General features: G+C 34.8%; 1 protein-coding gene across 4 annotated transcripts in view; it reads left to right on the top strand.

Moving 5' to 3' along the window:
* LOC118199672 (uncharacterized) overlaps positions 1–17,649 on the top strand; it is a 74,182-nt gene that overhangs the window by 51,792 nt on the left and 4,741 nt on the right. For 3 of the 4 annotated variants that reach the window (XM_035371569.2, XM_035371568.2, XM_035371571.2), the window contains one exon: positions 6,744–6,969. In XM_035371569.2, coding sequence (XP_035227460.1) covers positions 6,744–6,969 — 226 coding nt within the window. Of the gene's footprint in view, positions 1–6,743; positions 6,970–10,389; positions 10,530–17,649 lie in introns of all 4 variants that reach the window. The other variant, XM_035371572.2, reaches the window with a different exon arrangement.

Here is a 17,649-nt window from a genome sequence, read left to right as displayed (position 1 = left end):
ACCTTCAAGATCGAAGTGTACAAGTAACATGAGACAGTACCATATATGCCAAAACTGTCTTTAGAGGGTGCCTATAGGAGTCATGCCTAGGACCAGCCCTGTGGAATATAGTGGCAAACTCGGCATTTCATCAGTTCGAGAGCGTAGAGTATATGCTCGAATTATAGCCTACGCGGACGATTTTGTGCTAGTTGTGGCAGGAAGGCGCAACCTTGAAATGAGATCTCTGTACTGTCTCGAAATTTTCTCCCAATATGGCCAGAGCCCATAATCTTCAGATTTCGGCACAGAAAATTAAAACTTTACCCATCGGACACAGCAGATAGCTTAGACACAGCCCAAGTGGTAAACTCCATGGGATATCGGTAAAATGTTTCCACCAATTGAAATATCTTGGGCTAACACTCGACAACTGACTTTTTTGGATGCCACATGTCAGGAATATTAAGACACTAATGAACACCTTAAACAACAATATTAGACACCCGACTTCCCATAAATGGGGTATCTCAGCTAAGCTACTAAAGATTTGGCATAGAACCATTACAGAAAAAGTAATCGCATACGGAGCGGCAATTGGGGGGTTGTGAACTTACCTCTCACATGAGAAGATCCCTGCTCTTTATTCAGATACATCAGCTACTTTAAATACGCAGGGCCTACCGCATCACATTAATACCAGCCCTACAACAACTGGCTGGAATTCCTACCCTAGATCTGATAGTTGAAAGGGAAGCAGCTATCGAAAGAGTGACTAGGCTGGGTGAAACGTCATAGTTATCAGCACTTGGATTATGAGGATACAAACATCTGCAATAACTTTCATCCAGCTTTATTTTAATATCTCCGACGGTATCATAAACGTCAAACCAGTTCAAATAAAAAATAATAACATTTTAACAGATGGCCTTCAAAACGGAGAATGACACAGGTAGCGCCTTATGTGGACTTAAAAATAGTATTGTAACATGAGTGGAATATGAAACTAGGTTTTGAACAACTCGGTGTACCAAGCAGAACTTTAAAGCATCAGTGCTCTAAGTTGGTATGATAACAAATCTCAGCAGCAGATATTCTCCATACTCAGTGATTCGGCACCGAGTCTGGCGGCTATCGCAGGTCAAAACAGTCGGAGTCATTTGGTATACCGAATCTAAAAACAGCTTCTGGCAATGTCCATCTGACAAAGATCCACTTTAAAATGAGTTCCAACGCATATAGAGATTCAAGACAATGAAACCGTTGACCTTCTGGCCAAGCAGGTAGCTTATGGCACGCAACCAACTAAACTTTCTCGGTCTCACATTAAACGAAAACTTTGACAAGTTTGCTACAAAATTGGCAAAGTAGATGAAAAGAGGCAGAGGTGGAACGAAGGACATTTCGCTTACTGCCAAAAGGTAACATGGAAATCAAGAACCACCGCGCTAGCCTAACACAATTTGTGATAGGTCATAGAGCCATTCCCAGTATACCTGAACAGTTCAGACTTAGGGTTACTCCCTTCCGCGAATGCGAAGAGGAAGTCGACACGGACCGTTATTACTTTCATTGTATTCATGAAAGAACCTGGCACTTAAAGAAACCAGTGGACTGAGTCTGGGCAATGTAGCCTGAGAAACACACTCAAAATCAGAGTAATCCTTGGTAAAATGGACAAAATCTCAAGACACTACGTATGCAGAAACCAGCGTGAATAATAATTTTGTTTGAAATGATCATAATTTAAAGCTGATTAATTAGGGCAACGCTTCATTTCTGCAGTTATCAAGCTAAATAATCCTCGAACTACTGGCAAGTTTATCATAGAATAGTAAGGGTTATTTTCATTCAGCAAGAAGTATATATCTGAGCGATTGCTTCAGTTATTCAATAAGATTATTAATATGAACTAATTTTGAACAAGAAAGGGTTTGTAAAACACAGAAACCGGTATTAGTATATAATATTCAGCATTGTAACTTTAGTGTTTTCCCGCTGTAATAGTATATAATTCAGTTTGGTTTATGTCCGTGGCTCAAAAGCCATCATAGCGGTGCACTCACTCCAGTTTTTTCGAAAGCAATTTCTTCAGTAATCTTTTTTCCCTTCTTAATCTTTAATCCTTTCTTCCACTCCTATTAGTAAATGATGTCAACGTTAGAAATTTATTGTCAGGCATTAATTGTCTAGCGACTTTGATTAATTTGAACTTCAAAATGGCAGGCATATGATGTGGAAATTTAAGGTTTATGCAGTTTCATAACCTTCAGTTCTATTCACATTCTGATTTCAGTATTACAGGTACCCTGAATTGTTGCAAATAAACCACACTTCGATGAATTAAGAAGACTTCAAATTATAAAGGTTTCGGAAATCGCAGTTTTCAGTTTTACGCCCACAGCTTCGTTTAAATTCCTTATATATTTAGATGGCTTAGGAATTTAGTTTTCATTTCAACGCTTCTTATGCAAACAAGGCACAATCTGGTGTGAACAATTCGCTTACAATATTTGCGAGATGTCGAAGTAAAGTATTCTCGTAAATGCCATGTTACGCCTAACCAGTTGTAACGATTTCAGTTAAGAAACTTTAAACGTTTTGGTGTTAAAATTATTTCGCTTAATTGTTACACGTTTGCAGAGATAACGGCGCATTTTTTCACTGCCGAGTTACAGCTAATCATAAACAGCGGAAATATATGCATTTACATAGACCCAACAAAGATGTACAGAGGAAAACACAACCAAAATTTACACAGGAAATGCAAAACAAATCTAGGAAGAAATCAAGATCTTCATCCATAATTGGCTATATTATAGATCCTAACCCTAGAAAATTTGATACCATGTCTATCGTTATGTAGCTTAGCTCTTGTTTCTAAGACAGTTTTGATACTTGCGCTGTTAGAGTGAACGCCTTCTTAGAATTTAGTGCTTCTGTTGATATATTACTTTATGTCCTGATTTGCCGCCTAACCGGTATAGTGGTTAGCGTTGCTGACTCCCGTACCGAAGGGTCCGGGTTCGAATCCCGGAGAAGGCATGGATGTTTGTAAATGTTTAATAAAAAGTTGTAAAAACGTTGTTAATTTCAATATTAACCCTCACGGATTGAAGGAAAGGGCGTTCGCCAAAGTCCTCATCTTCTTTCTTCTTGCTTAAAAAGCAAGATTGATACAGATACAGATACAGATGTCCTGATTTACACTTTACCTCAACTATGCATGCCATATACTCTCGGGTTTTGAGATATGTACCATCATTAAATTCTGTACCTGAGAAATAGCTAATACGGGCCTTAAGTATAGGTCTTTAGATAGTTTAATCGGGATTTAGTTATGAATAAATTCAAACGTTCGACTTTTTAGGGATGCAGTTAGCTTTCAGTTCATTTTTGTTGGCGTTCTACTTAAGTTCTACAAAGTTCGTCTACATAAGACTAACATCTGGATGACTTTCTGAGAAGTGCTGATATTTATCGGAGAGATCAATCAGCCATAGTATATCCACAGCTAAACCTTGTACACAGCATGTCTATAATGTTTTAGGAAGTACAACTTGCCTTCTCCCTCCTAAAACCTCCAGAACCTGAAAATAGCATTGCTGCAGGAGAGGGACTGACTGCCACAGGAACTCATAAATTTAATTCCATCATAAAATTCCTTTGCGTGAGCTGTATGACTATTAGAAGAGATTATACCCTCTATAAGGTTCTTTTTTGTTTGATCTTGCAACCTATATATTTTAAAACTTCTATGCAGATGAACCCTTGCACAATCCATGCGCATGTACTGCAGTTGTATGTTACTTATATTAAACGAATTTATATCCTTGCGAAATTTCAATAAAATCTGTACATCATATCCGGAGATAATCGACCAAATATTAAAATTTTCTATACGTTGAACACCAATGTAAATAATTTACCACATACATCAAAACAATGTTAAATACAACAATTAACGAAACAGAAACAACTCTCTTAAAGACGGATAGTTTGGAAAATTCTTTTTGAAACATAGACGTATATTGGCTGTTAAAGATTAGGTTTAGGTTCTATCAAGTTTTACATGACCTGTCTGTTAATGATTCTTAATTAAATCACTTTTATCATCACTTTGACATAGAAAATTGTGCGTGCTATGACTCTGTGGTGTCTGAAGGGAACAATACCGAAAAATATTTGGCACAAATTGATATCTAAAAAACATTCAGTTGAGTTTCTCTCAGCCCCTTCCAGCTCAAAAAACATAAAGCCCTAAATTCTCAATATTTCATAAGCAGAACATTATTACAGACGTTTAAAATTAGTCGTGATCCTGATAGCATTAAATATTTATAATAAAATACACGTGACGATCTTTCCCATTCTCTTCGGCAGAGTTTGGAGGAAACACATTGTCCCCAATGCATTAAGTAAGGTTCTAATTTCTCTATTTAAAAGCAGGATAGAGGACAACATCTCCTGCCAGCTATGGATGAATTGCACTTACATATATCCTTTGCAACTTTCTTGAAAAAATTATTACCCTCCGTCTCCCGCATATTCACAAAGCCTACAGACAGTTTCTTATAGTGTTTGTTCCGATTGGTTAAAACAAGAAATGTAGGGTTATAGAATCTTGTGCTTGGCAACTTTTGGTGTACCGAAAAACTCATATACAAATAGCAAACGCCTTTGCTATTTGTATATGAGTGTGGTGTACCGAAAAGCATGCGGAAATCAGGGTAGAAACTGCAGCTCAGGGGTGCGGAAAGTGAAGGAAGTTATCAGATCACGGGTTCTATCCTCGCACGAAACTTTTACAAACTCTGCTCTGCAAGGATTTATTTTCATTTTTATCCTCACATTTTTGAATGATTTTGTCATTATTGGTATTTTCGCCTTCGGGTGCGGTGTTAAAATTTAACGCCTTTATTTTCTCTATTTTCGTTAATGCTAATTTCTTATTTTTATTTAATGGTTTGTACTCTTTGTAGTAGGTACCAGCAGCAAGATTACGATCCAAGATCCCGAAAAGCGTTACAATAGAAATAGCGCCTAAAGGAATAAGATGTAATTTTAGTTATACTTACTCATTTAGGTAAAAAGAATAGGTATCCGAAGCCCTTAAATTTTTATTGAATATTTTCAATTGGTTTATTTTTTTAATATTCCTTTATTTGTGTAAACTAATGCGCTATGGAAATTTATACAATAGACTCTTTCTGACAGAAATGACGAAAAAGTACATATGCCGTTTCCATATAAACACTTTTTCTTGTAAAACAATTATCAGTACTTTTAACAGTTTAAATTCCTTCTTTAACTAAATACAAATAAACTAATAATAAGATCAAAAGTTATTTTAAATATATTCCACACAATTTCCTTTAGCTTTTATTCATAAAAAAATTATCGAATGAAATAAACGCTGTTTCTTCTCGCTTTACTGAAAGCCCACAAGATATGTTTGGCGTTAATTACCAAGCCTACAAGGCGATAACTCGCCATTCCAAATATGACCGCCAAAGCACATGTTTCATCCAATGAGAGCAGACCGTTGAATAAAAATTCTGTGGGCTTTGTGAATATGCCTGTTTCCCTTCTTTTTATAAAATTTCTTCCCTTCATATAATAGTGGTTTAAAGAAAAAGTAGGTGGACTACGAGCAGTAACTTATATTGAAAACGATTATTTGAAATAGCTTCAAAAAAAGGCATTTAGTAAAACCTGGATGTGCGAAATACTGGCCAAAGCCTGAAATGCGTGTAACCGGTGGAAATCAGAGGTAACAAAATGTGTAGCACCTAAGGGGGCATAGGGCAGCAGAATGGAAACCGCGGAGACTGCATAGTGATTAATATCATTTATATTGTAAATACCCAATGATTCAACCTAACCAACTTGTAAAACGTTTCATGTGCATTTCTATCAAAAACTAGACCTACACATTGATTCAAAGCTCTGTTCGGTCTCTCTGTTATTTATTTATGTCTTATTAGAAGCCTTCATGCATTATTCGATTACCTCTTACTACATACTGATATAATGTTGGTAAAAAAGGTCTCTTTTCGGAAATTAGCGGAGAACCTCTTCATCAAGCTATTATTGAAATTTATGCTCTATGATTTTATTCAGCTTAAATTTCTTTAAACATAACCAGATATACGTTTAAGTAAGCAGGTACTTGGTCGCGTCTCTTTACTCTACTGCTTCAAATCAAATTTCAGTCCCGCGGAATCAAATGAATGTCGTATTCGGCGAGATACTGATGCATAGATCAATTAAAGGTTAAAAATTCATATACTGTTCTAAGGGTAATATCGATTTCGAAGTTCGACTTTCTTTAAAATAATGTTCGATTCGGGATCGTAGTGGACCTCAGAGATACACATTACAACTGTAATCGGCAATCTGCATGCACTTGCCGTCGAAAGCAAGTTTCAGCAACAGCATGATACTGCCACTATAGGAATCGATGGGAGGAAGCCTCTGCATCTCTGCTATACTACCGCCATAATTTATTGGCTTAATTCCATCGTCATTCATAATTTGAGTCTTAGGATCGAAATATGAAAAAAAAAAATATTATGACATTTCAGAAAAAGTCCGGTTTTGTGTGAAAATATTAGAACAATGCTATATATAAATCTAATATATATCATAAGTCGCGCTTTCGAGACATGAAAAAGGCAATTTGAATTTCATCAATCAGCAGAATAGAACTGTCCAGTGTATATGCTGAAGACGTTTTTTAATATTTTCAAATTTCGTTACAGTTTGGAAGTCCAGGGAGATCAGCTGTCTTCATGTACAAAATAAAGGAAGGTTTCAGGCTGTATCAAGTTGTGCCCCAGCAATTGATGACATGGATGTTGGCTGCCGGTCCCGTGTGGGTGAATTACCACCGGTAACAAGTAAATCTTCTGGTGTGACATATGCCAATATATTCTGTGCTTTTTGCAACGGAGATTATGATTTGCAATACTGGGATGTTGAATATAGGTAAGACAGTTTGCTTAAAATACTTCTCAGAAAACTACATACTAGTCTTAAATGTGCACATTTTGTAGTAAAACGCTGCTGTTTATTTATTTCCTTGAGTTAAATTACAAACGCGAATAATTATCTGGAAAAGTAATTGTCTGCAGGGACTTCATTGACTTCCTTTCATTTAACTGATAAATAAATAATAAGAGCTAGCAAATAATTTAACCTTTTAGTCTGATATAAGCAAATGAAGAGCAATAATTTAATAGCAGCAGCTAGTTATTCTATAGGGTGTTTCATAGATCATGGGACAAACTTGGAGGGGTGGTGGAGCGTACTAAAACATGCATTTTTAGTATAGGAATGTAGGGTCTAAAGTGACGGGTTAAGGCAGAAACGAAGAAAAAAAAAAAAAAAAACACGACACGAGAGGAAAATGTGTTTATGTACAAAATCAACGCAAAATGCTTCTTTGCAGCAATACGTATTCACAATAAATGTTCAAAAAAGGGAACACTAACAGTACTAGGAACTACAGCTGTGATTGGCTGGCAATGTAGCGGTAGAGGGCGTAGTGAGCCGGACAAACGACGATCCGATGCATCAGAGGATCATTCGCAACTCTGATGTCGAGCGTGATGGGTGAGTTTACGCGCAGGGAAAAAGCTCACATGCATCTCATGTATGGTCCTGCTAATGGGAACGGCAGACCACAGCTACGGGTGCACTAGGAACGGTTTTCGAACAAGCATATGCCAAAGCACACAATGTTCGAGAGGTTGAATCGGTCTCTGTGTGAAAACGGGTCATTTGAAGCCACCTCTGACACTAGGAGTGGAAGAAGTGCACGACAACCTCGCATTGAAGAATCCATCTTGAACATTGTGCATGAATCACCTCAGAGAAGTACAAGAGCTATTGCACGTCGTTTGCAGCTGAGTCATTCCACCGTTTGGAGAGTATTGCATGAAAATGGTTTGCACCCATACCATTTGCAGAGAGTCCAAGCCTTGCAACAGACAGATTACCCTCTTCGAGTTCATTTCTGTCATTGGTTCTTGCAGCAGTGTGCGGCGCAGGCGGATTTCCCATCGGATGTGCTATTCACGGACGAGGCAACTTTCTCACAGGATGGCACGTTCAATAATCACAACATACGCGTGTGGGCAACTCATAATCCACACGACACACGTCCACATGTATTCCAAACCCGCTTCTCCGTGAATGTGTGAGCGGGTATAGTTAACGACTATTTCATAGGCCCCTTCGATTTAGCTGCTCGTACAAATGGCTTATGTCATCATATTTTTCTGCACGAGGTGCTACCGGAATTGCTGCAGGATGTTCCAGCTGTCGTTCGTGATCGCATATGGTTTTAGCATGATAGTGCACCAGCCAATAACCACGTGTGGTTCCGCAATTACTTGGATGGGACATTTCCGGTCCGATGAATTGGCTGTGGTGGACCCGTTCACCAGATTTACCCAGCTTGGATTTTTTTTATGGGTCCATCTGAAGAGCATCATTTACAAGACTCCCGTTGACTCACTGGAGGACCTTGTTGCACGACTATCCATTGCAGCTGAAGCGTGCGAGAAATGCCTGTCGTATTTCAAAATGTTCGTCAATCCCTTCTGCGACGTTACCAAGCATATATTAATGCTGGTGTTCGCAATTTTGAACATTTATTGTAAATGCTGTATTGCTACAAAGAAGCACTCTGCGTTTATTTCGTACATGTACACATTTTCCTCTCGTGTCGTTTTTTTTTTTTTTTTTTTTTGCTTTCCTGCCTTAAACCGTCACGTTAGACCCTGCATTCCTATAAAAAATGCATCTTTTAGTACGCTCCACCCCCTTCAAGTTTGTTGATCTAGAAATACCCTGTAGAAATGTTTAACTGGGAGGTAATCTTAGCTTCCGTTATTTATAATATCGTATTTATTCCCATACTTTTTTCCTGTGTTCTTTCGTTAACGATCTCAGCATACGATTTAGAATATTTCGATTTACCTTAAAATGTAAAAATCATTTCGAACAAAAAGAATGAACATCATATAAAAAAAGTATATTATTCATTTAATAACTACAACTGACTTTGAATAGTAACTAGACTCAGAAATTCATTTTATAACTGTAACTGACTTTGACTAACAATAATGTTGAAACACACAATACAGTAATATGCTACAGCTATATATTTGGGAATTTTTAATTTAATGTTTTCTTAATTTACCATATATCCTATCAGAAATTGTATATACTGGGCAGTTTTCTCCTACCGATTTTCAAAATGCAAAACTAGCAGAAAAAGGGGATGATATGTGAGTAAATACGCTTGTGGCTAGATAAAGAATTTTTAAAACATAAACGCAGTATGATAAATCACTTTATTATAGCTCTATAAAGTATAAAAATTTACTTAAATTAATAATATCTGAAAATATTATAATCATAAATTAATAACTAGCGAATATCCTATATTTCTTCTAAGACTTAGTAAGGCGGAGACTAAATACTTTATACTATTACGTAACATAGTGATGCTATTTGTAAAATGAAAGCTGATACTAAATTAGCTTAAAATTTATAACTATATGTGTAAAGTTGTTAGACATTGTATTGATCTGCTTTCATGAAGTACGTAGCTAAATCTTTTGAGTTTTATATTTTATAAAGAGTACGAAAGTACTGCACGTAAGTATGGAGACTGAAGAATGCATAGAAAGTTAGATTCAGTATTTCATTCAAAATTAATTTTTTTTAATATTACCAAAATATGAATATTTGTGTCATTAAAGCATTTTGGTAACCGGAAGTATATGTCTGCGACCAACGGTTGAGAAAAAAATCGTCGTTAAGAAATTCTGCGGACACGGAGTATAATATTTGAGTGTAATGTACAAGATACTCCCTCAAAATGTTAAATACCTAAGAAACATGGTTAACGAAACATCTCAGAGAAATGAGCAATAACAGAAAATTTCGAATCTCGATAAATCAATATTCAAAGAACGTTAAAGTATCTATAATAATATTCGTCTAGAATCTCCACATTCTAGAATAGAATATGGAAAGTTTCACAATATCACGACATTTTTCATCTCAGGAAAATACTAGTAATAGGAAACATGGGAAGAAGTGAAAAGCTTGCTTATGTTTAGAAAGAAATTTTATTTTTTATACACCTCAAATCATTAATGAAATAAAAATACTTGTGGACTTCAATAAGTTCGTGTTAAGTAACTAAAAATCATTGTTTTGTTTGGTAAAATTCTGCATATTTTCAATAAAAGTACAGTTGTTTCGATACTTTGTAGCAGCTAGGTGGCAGTTATGAAACTAAATGATTTTTCAAAATGAACTCTTTTGGAAATTTATAGTTTAATATCTGTTTTTTAAACGTTTTGCTGAGAAACTCGAATTATGTTTCAGATTTTTTTCTCAAAACACTATCAACTCCATAATTAATAATTGGCAGTTAATAACTGAATGGAGTGGGGAGCGGAAGCACCTATCACCATATCTAACATCAAGAAGCACAAATTACATTTTAATGCTGCTTCAAATAAATTGTAAGTATTCTTACGGCTGTTGCTCATAACGTTATTTTCTATTGTTCAGGTTCAGGTGGGAAAGAATTCAGAATGCTTTAACAGAATATACACTTTATAAATGTACCTAAAGATAACGCTTTTCAATCTTTACAAAATATTCCTAAACTCACATTGAGACATACAGTTAATCTTTCAGAAAGTTACGCTTTCAGACATAAATTTAGTGAATATTAAATTATGGATTTTGGTACTGTTCCTAATTTAATATACATACATATAAATATACTGTTAAGAATAGTCATCATTGAAGCAGTAACAAATAATAAAGAAAAAGAGACGAATCTGTGCTGTAGCTGCTAGATTGTTATAAAATGACAAGAAATCAGAAAATAAGAGTCAGAAAGAAAAATAAACATTCTGTTTTTATTAATCTCCTCTGTTTAAAGCTTCAAACATAACTTGTCAAGGTAAAAGTGTTTGGAAGCCTTAAACTGCGTTGATTAATGAGTTCTGAATACATGTTTGTCGTTCCGACTTTTACTTTCTGATTTACTATCATAATATATATATATATATATATATATACCATATGTGTGTATATATATATATATACCATATGTGTGTGTAGTAAATTCCTGTAGATAACTTGATGATTATTTACTGGGCATAGATAGAATGATAAAGCTTTGTATTAACTTGGGAAGATGGGGTATCATAAATTCCTAATGGGGAGGAAAATTTCCAGACATGGCCGTAGATTTAACATATAATTTTGTTTCTTGATAACTAATGCTTAGGGCTCATATTCGTCTTTACACATCATCATTATAGATGCGATGAAAATCAAATGATTTTGTGTAGCTATTCACATCTTTAGATAATGGGCGAAAGGCAGAGAGAATGACGCACGCTAGCAAAGCAAGAAGAAACCCGGATAGTAAATTGTGCTTTCTGGAAAGCATGAGATATATAGCAAAAGTTTCTTTAATCTGATTGGATAAAAATGCTCCCATTGCTATGCTTACATCATAAAATGGCATGATAAATTTATTTTGAGATGAAGAACTTTAGATTCATTACGATAATAAGGGGACGTAGCCAATTTTAAATGAAGAATTTAAAAAACTATTGCCAAATTAAAGTTAGTAATTTTCTTTAATATTTCCTATCTTACATACAACACAGTATTTTATACCTTTTTATACCAGTAAGTATTTTATACCTTACATAAACAAAGAGACATAGGTCTGCGCCATATTTTGCTAATTTTTTGATAATTTTGGTCATCTCTGCTTCTTGCGACAGAGGACGTTATTTTATCTTAATTTGCAACATGCTTCTGTGTTGTTACTATGGATTTTAAAGTGACGTTATTTGGTTAAGACGCGGGTAGTAAAGTAATCGTGTTGGATGCCAATTTTTACCCACACATAGAAGTCAGTGTTATTGAAGTCGTGTCTGATGAGAGATTATTGAAAGTATAATATCGTGTAATTGCATCATGCTAATTGCGGGGAAATTATATTCCGTTTGTCGTCTACTTCTGTTACGCAGTAGTTTGTCTGAAGGTCTCGCTCACATACATTCATTCCCTTTGATTTCTGCTTTTTGTTTCACTAGTTTCTTTGTGTGTGAGCTTAACCAAAGCTAGTTGTGCATAAAGAATCTTTTCTTGCCTAGTTTGTCAGCATTTTCCTTCTCGCTCACTCCAGCATGAGTATTTACATGGGGAGCGTGGTGTCTGTATGCAAATGAATCCGAAAGTATCTCTAGATTTGCATGACGATCTCAGGGATGCTTGGTTAAGAAATGACAGAAGTAACTACATGCTTTTGTGTGGATGGTGATATCCTGTAGGTTTTGCTGAATGATGGCTCTAGAAGTAACTATTACATCTGCTTGAACCGCAAAATTGTTTTCTCCCAATAACTGCTTCTGTTCGTGTAAGGTTTTGTGTCTCTGTGTTAGAGTCCTACCTACTTTTTCATCCATGCATGAACCATCCGTGTATATAGTTCAGATGTTATTGCTAGGACTGTTTTCATCATATAGATGTATGTTTACAAGTTACCCTTTAAGTGATGATGATTACGTAGAATTTTTTGTGGCATTCCTAACTGCCCGGGACAGGCGTAATTGTCGTATATCTAAGTTTGTGAATTCTTGGTCACCTGGTATAGTAACTGCTGTATTGGTGTTTGGATAATGCTTTTTATCAAGGAAGCTCTTGGAAAAGCGAAGATGAAGTACAGAGTGGACTACTACTTTTTGCTAACGCACTATATTCAGTAATAATTTTTAGATTTGTCAACGCATTAATATATGCAATCGCTGCTGTGCAAGTACCCTGTTTAGCGCAGATGTGTCCCAGAAACTGAGAAAATGTTTTATTTTCTTCCCTTGCATCGGTTGGGCCCAGATTATAAACGCATATGTATGTGAGTATCGTTGTGATGACTCTTGAGGTATTTTTCTTGGATTTAGCGAAGCTTTCGCACATCGTAGCTAGATGTGAAGACTCTGGGCCAATTTTTTATCACAGGTAATGCCTAGATATTTTAGTTCTTTCACGATATTGACCTTGCTACCGCTGATGATGATGGATGGACTGATGATGCATTTGACTCCCTTCCTGGAATTATATAGACCTTATATAGGGTGCGGCAGCGTTCATAGTGGGATATTAAAAGCACACCATAAGGCAGTAACTGTAGTTTATTTATTACCTCTTATGTCAATTTATAGTTAAAGGTATGCCATTTACTAATGTGTAAGTCATTGTCCATTGCGTGGATTACTTTTTGAATATGATGCCTCCCTCTGCACAACACATTCATCTAGGCGGCGTTGGAAAGCTTGCCATAACTCTGCTTAACGTATTCCCTGGGACATTGCCGATGGCAGTTCGGATGCGATCCTTCAACTCAGGAATGGTGGCACAACGTGTTCGGAAAACTTCTTGCTTGAGGTGTTCCCAAAGTCGGCACATGAAAGATCAGGTGAGAGAGGCGGCTAGGAAATGTCACCAAAACGGGAAATTACTCTACCTGGAAATGTCTGTCGCAATGGTCCGTCCATCTGGAACTTTCCCATAACGTCCCAAGATGAAATGTTGCCGAATTAGACGCTAGGTAGCAATAACAGAGTAGTTATTCTTGAAATAACTTTCAACAGCAAAGGCACGATGCTGTGCACTCCAACGATCCATATCACTGTCACACTCGAAATGGCAGCTCATTAGTACACGAATGTGCCACGAGCTGGCGAGCATTCGAACAGTACGTCATTGCCAAGTCAAATTACGCTAAGGACACTGCCGCACCCTATATTTGCCTTCTAAGAGCGTCAGTTTAAAAGAGCTACAGAAATCATTGACCTGCTGACTAACCCAAGTAGCACGGCAACGTCGTAACGACGTTGCAAACTGGTCGCGAGTCATGTTGCAATATGTCGTCAAGACACCCAGATGTACACGAAACTTCATTGTTTTGCAACCGTTTCAAAGACTTTATTACGTCTTTGCAGATGAGGTTTATGTTGAAAAACGTCGTTATTGCGTCTTTCTCAGGTTATATTTTAATTAAGAAAGTAGCGTATCACTTCGTCTTAACGACGCCTAAATATTCGTAGAATTTAACCTTTTTGCAACAGTTGTGAAAACGTCGTTATTATGTCCTTGTGTTACATATCACTTTATGCAGAAAAATAAACTTAATAATTCCTGTATTTTTCTCCTTTTTTAAAATTTTGTATTCCTTGCATTTTTCTAATGTTTAAATATTTTATCAATTCCTGAAAACCAGAAGATAATACAATTTTTTCTCTTTAAACTAAATATGCACAATTAATAATAGCTTTATTTTTTTTCAGTACTTTAAACAATATTTTTTAAATTTCTCTTTAGACTAAATATGCATAATTAAAATTTCATCATTTTTTTTTTCTTAATTTTTTAGTATGTAAGGGAGAGTAATTATGAAAGGGGTTATTATAAATATATAACAATAATAATGGGTTTTAAGTAAATAAAACTCAATTCGGACATAAATAAAAGTAAAATATATAAAAGTACATGTGGTAATATATGTGGGTAAAAAGAAGAGCGTTTCTGATTATGACAGCAATATCACATTTATTTCTGTTAAATCTCAGAGATAATGAAAATTGCCCCTGTTAGAATAAATTAGGAAACGTAAGGTAACATAATCAATATTTTATCTGAACTCAAGTCATTCACCTGAACTCATTTCGCGTTTCATTTACCTGAACTCATTTCGCGTTTCATAGTAAAAAATATAACCACGAACTTCTATATCTCCAAGATATGCAAATGAAAGACTGTATAAAGTAGTTAATAAATGTGATCAAAAATATTTCATAACAAAAATATACCTAAATCTAATAACCAAAAAAAAAAAAACTTCCCATATTCATATCTAAAATGAAACCTAACAAACAACATACATGACAGCACTATTTAAGAAAAAACATGAACTAGCAGTGTTTGAAAGTAAGGTAACAGAACTAAAAAAGAAGGAAAAAGAAGGAAGGTAACAGAACTAAAATTTCCAATTAATAAAAATATTTGTCCTTTTTAAATAGTAAGCAATTAAAAGTGCAATAATTATGGATTGCAGTATTTACTAGTAATACTGATGTTTCTTAGCGCCATTTCTTTGGATTATATGTTAATGAATTTACTTATTTTTAGTTTCTACACTTTAGAAAATAGTGGTAGATTACAATTAGTAATACAATTAGTGGTAGATTACAATTAGTAATACAATTAGTGGTAGATTATTTCAAATCTTATTACTGGCAAGTATTTGCATTTTGATCTAATATCAAGTAAACGAGTATTCAAGATTTAGTAACATTTTTTAAGCATTCTCTCGGAATTTTTTATCTATTTCGCCTTTTGCTTAGATTAAACTAATGCACATCCTCTTCAATGTAAAGGGTGTCTCCTTGTAATGCTGGTAGTTTAAGATCTATCCTGTAAATACAGTGACGCACAGTGTTTGAACTCTAACAAACTAGCTAATTAAATAAATAAAAAATTAAAAAACTCCTCTTTTGCTGTTGATCTAAATGTTATCAGTTGGGAAACACTGTGGAATGAAATTATAAGTAGAACAGCATTTTATAGTTAATTTCCTTTTTTAAGTTAAGGTAATAAAATATGCGTCTATAAGTACGCCTAAATATTCGTAGAATTTAACCTTTTTGCAACAGTTGTGAATACAGTTGCAACAGTTGCAACAGTACCTTATTACTGCTTTAAAATACTTTGTGAAACAATATTTAATTACATTCAAAAGTAACTTGAAATGTTTAGATTGCCACAAATGATTATTACATTTATGAACTATTGAAATTATTAGTAAATTATAAAAAATATTTATTTGAAAAATACGTAATTATGGGATCTATGTATTGAAAGAAAAAATTATTTTTAAACATGGTTAATAAAACGAAATGCAGAAAATGCCTGACGATACGGATGCTATAATTTTTCATTTTTGGTACTGCTTACTTCGGTCTGTATGCGTTGGACTGAAGAAGCCCTAGGTTACTTTGATAGTTTTTAAATTTTAGACTTTAATTAGCGTTTTTTTGGTTAAAAAACAGGCTGTTATATTTATTTACTTCTTTTGATGCACTAGCGCCGTAAAGGCGATGCAACCAAAGATAAACATTTCATTTTCATAGGGAAGGTAACTGATGCATGGGTAATTCAATTGATCTAATGTCAAAATGTAACATAGTTTCTTCTACTGACTCCATTTTTCTCTTAATTGGCACAGACTCTCAGTTAAAATATTAAATTTATAATTTAATATCACTGTTTTCTGGCCATTCCTATTTTTCTATTAATTTTAAGGGCTATTTTAATTTTAAAAGACGCTTGTCCGCTCTCTAGCACAAAGAATTACGACTTTATATTAATAAATTGCTAATTTTTCCAATTTCAACTACTTTCGGCCAGATTAGCACTTTCTTAGAGTTTAGCCATTTTGTTTTTCAACTTCACTGTCTTCACGACAAAGTTTTGACGAAGACGCCATTTTGGTAAAAATAGGTTACATCATTCACCTCCTGACCCCCAACCAAAAAGACAAGTTCTTTTCCCCTTTGGCCGTTGCTTACCATTGGCTATTGCCTTTTTTCCGTCAGTTTCTGCCTTCTACGAAACTTCACCGGTATTGTAGAAATTTCAATACTCTGCTTATCTGATAACATTTCTTTAAGCTGCAATTTACGGCAACCCTGACCCTGTGCAATTATTTTGATCATTTTATGTTTTGCAGACCACAGCTTTGAACGTAAGTAAATTTCGTCCTTATTTTGTCTTATTCTTTGTAAGACTCATTTCTGTAAGTATTTATTATGTCTCTTTTGGTTCTTCTCCTTAAAAAGTTTATAATTTTTTAATTAGAGGGTTTTCCTTTAAAATTGTGTAATTTTTAGACTAATAGCTCTTTAAGCTATTTATTTTATTGTACACTTGCCTTACTAGGCTTTCGTGTATACATTTTTTTGTTGTGCAATAGTACGTTTTACATTTACAATTTAAATCACAGCTCGTCAATAGCCTTTTAGCTATTTTATTTTCATTGTACCTTCGCATCACTGAGCTTAATTTAATTGCATCGCGTCGGGAAAAGAGCGATATAATTGAGACTTAACAAACATTTTTAGATCATAAAGTTGGAATTTTCTAATAGTGAAATTGCGTTTATAGTCTCAATTATCATCGTTTGATGAAACGCGCTATAGGTATTAACTTGATTCGAGTTTTAAGCTGCTTTTCCCTTGATAAATCTGGCGCAAGCCTCGAGTTAAGCTATTTACCATTTGTTGCAAGTTTTTGTACATATCATGTATTTTTGTAATATGTTTAATTTTTACAACAGTCCTTTTATATTTCTTAGTGCGTTAAAAATTATTAATTTTTTCTAACCCCCTTCTGATTTTGAAGTCATCTCGACTTGTTATTTTAACATTTAGTTTTTACGAGTTTGCTTTTACTACTTTATTATTGTTTCTGGATGTTGAATGATTTTACTTTTTTGCTAAGGAACTATAGAGTCAAATGAATTTTTAGCATAAGTTTTTAAATGTTCCTCTTCTAAAA

This window comes from Stegodyphus dumicola, chromosome 9 (assembly GCF_044657685.1).
Source record: "Stegodyphus dumicola isolate Sdum_Otavi_A_Nest chromosome 9, ASM4465768v1".
Taxonomy (NCBI): domain Eukaryota; kingdom Metazoa; phylum Arthropoda; class Arachnida; order Araneae; family Eresidae; genus Stegodyphus; species Stegodyphus dumicola.
The sequence above is the reverse complement of the archived record's forward strand: the minus strand, read 5'-3'. Positions and strand labels throughout refer to the sequence as shown.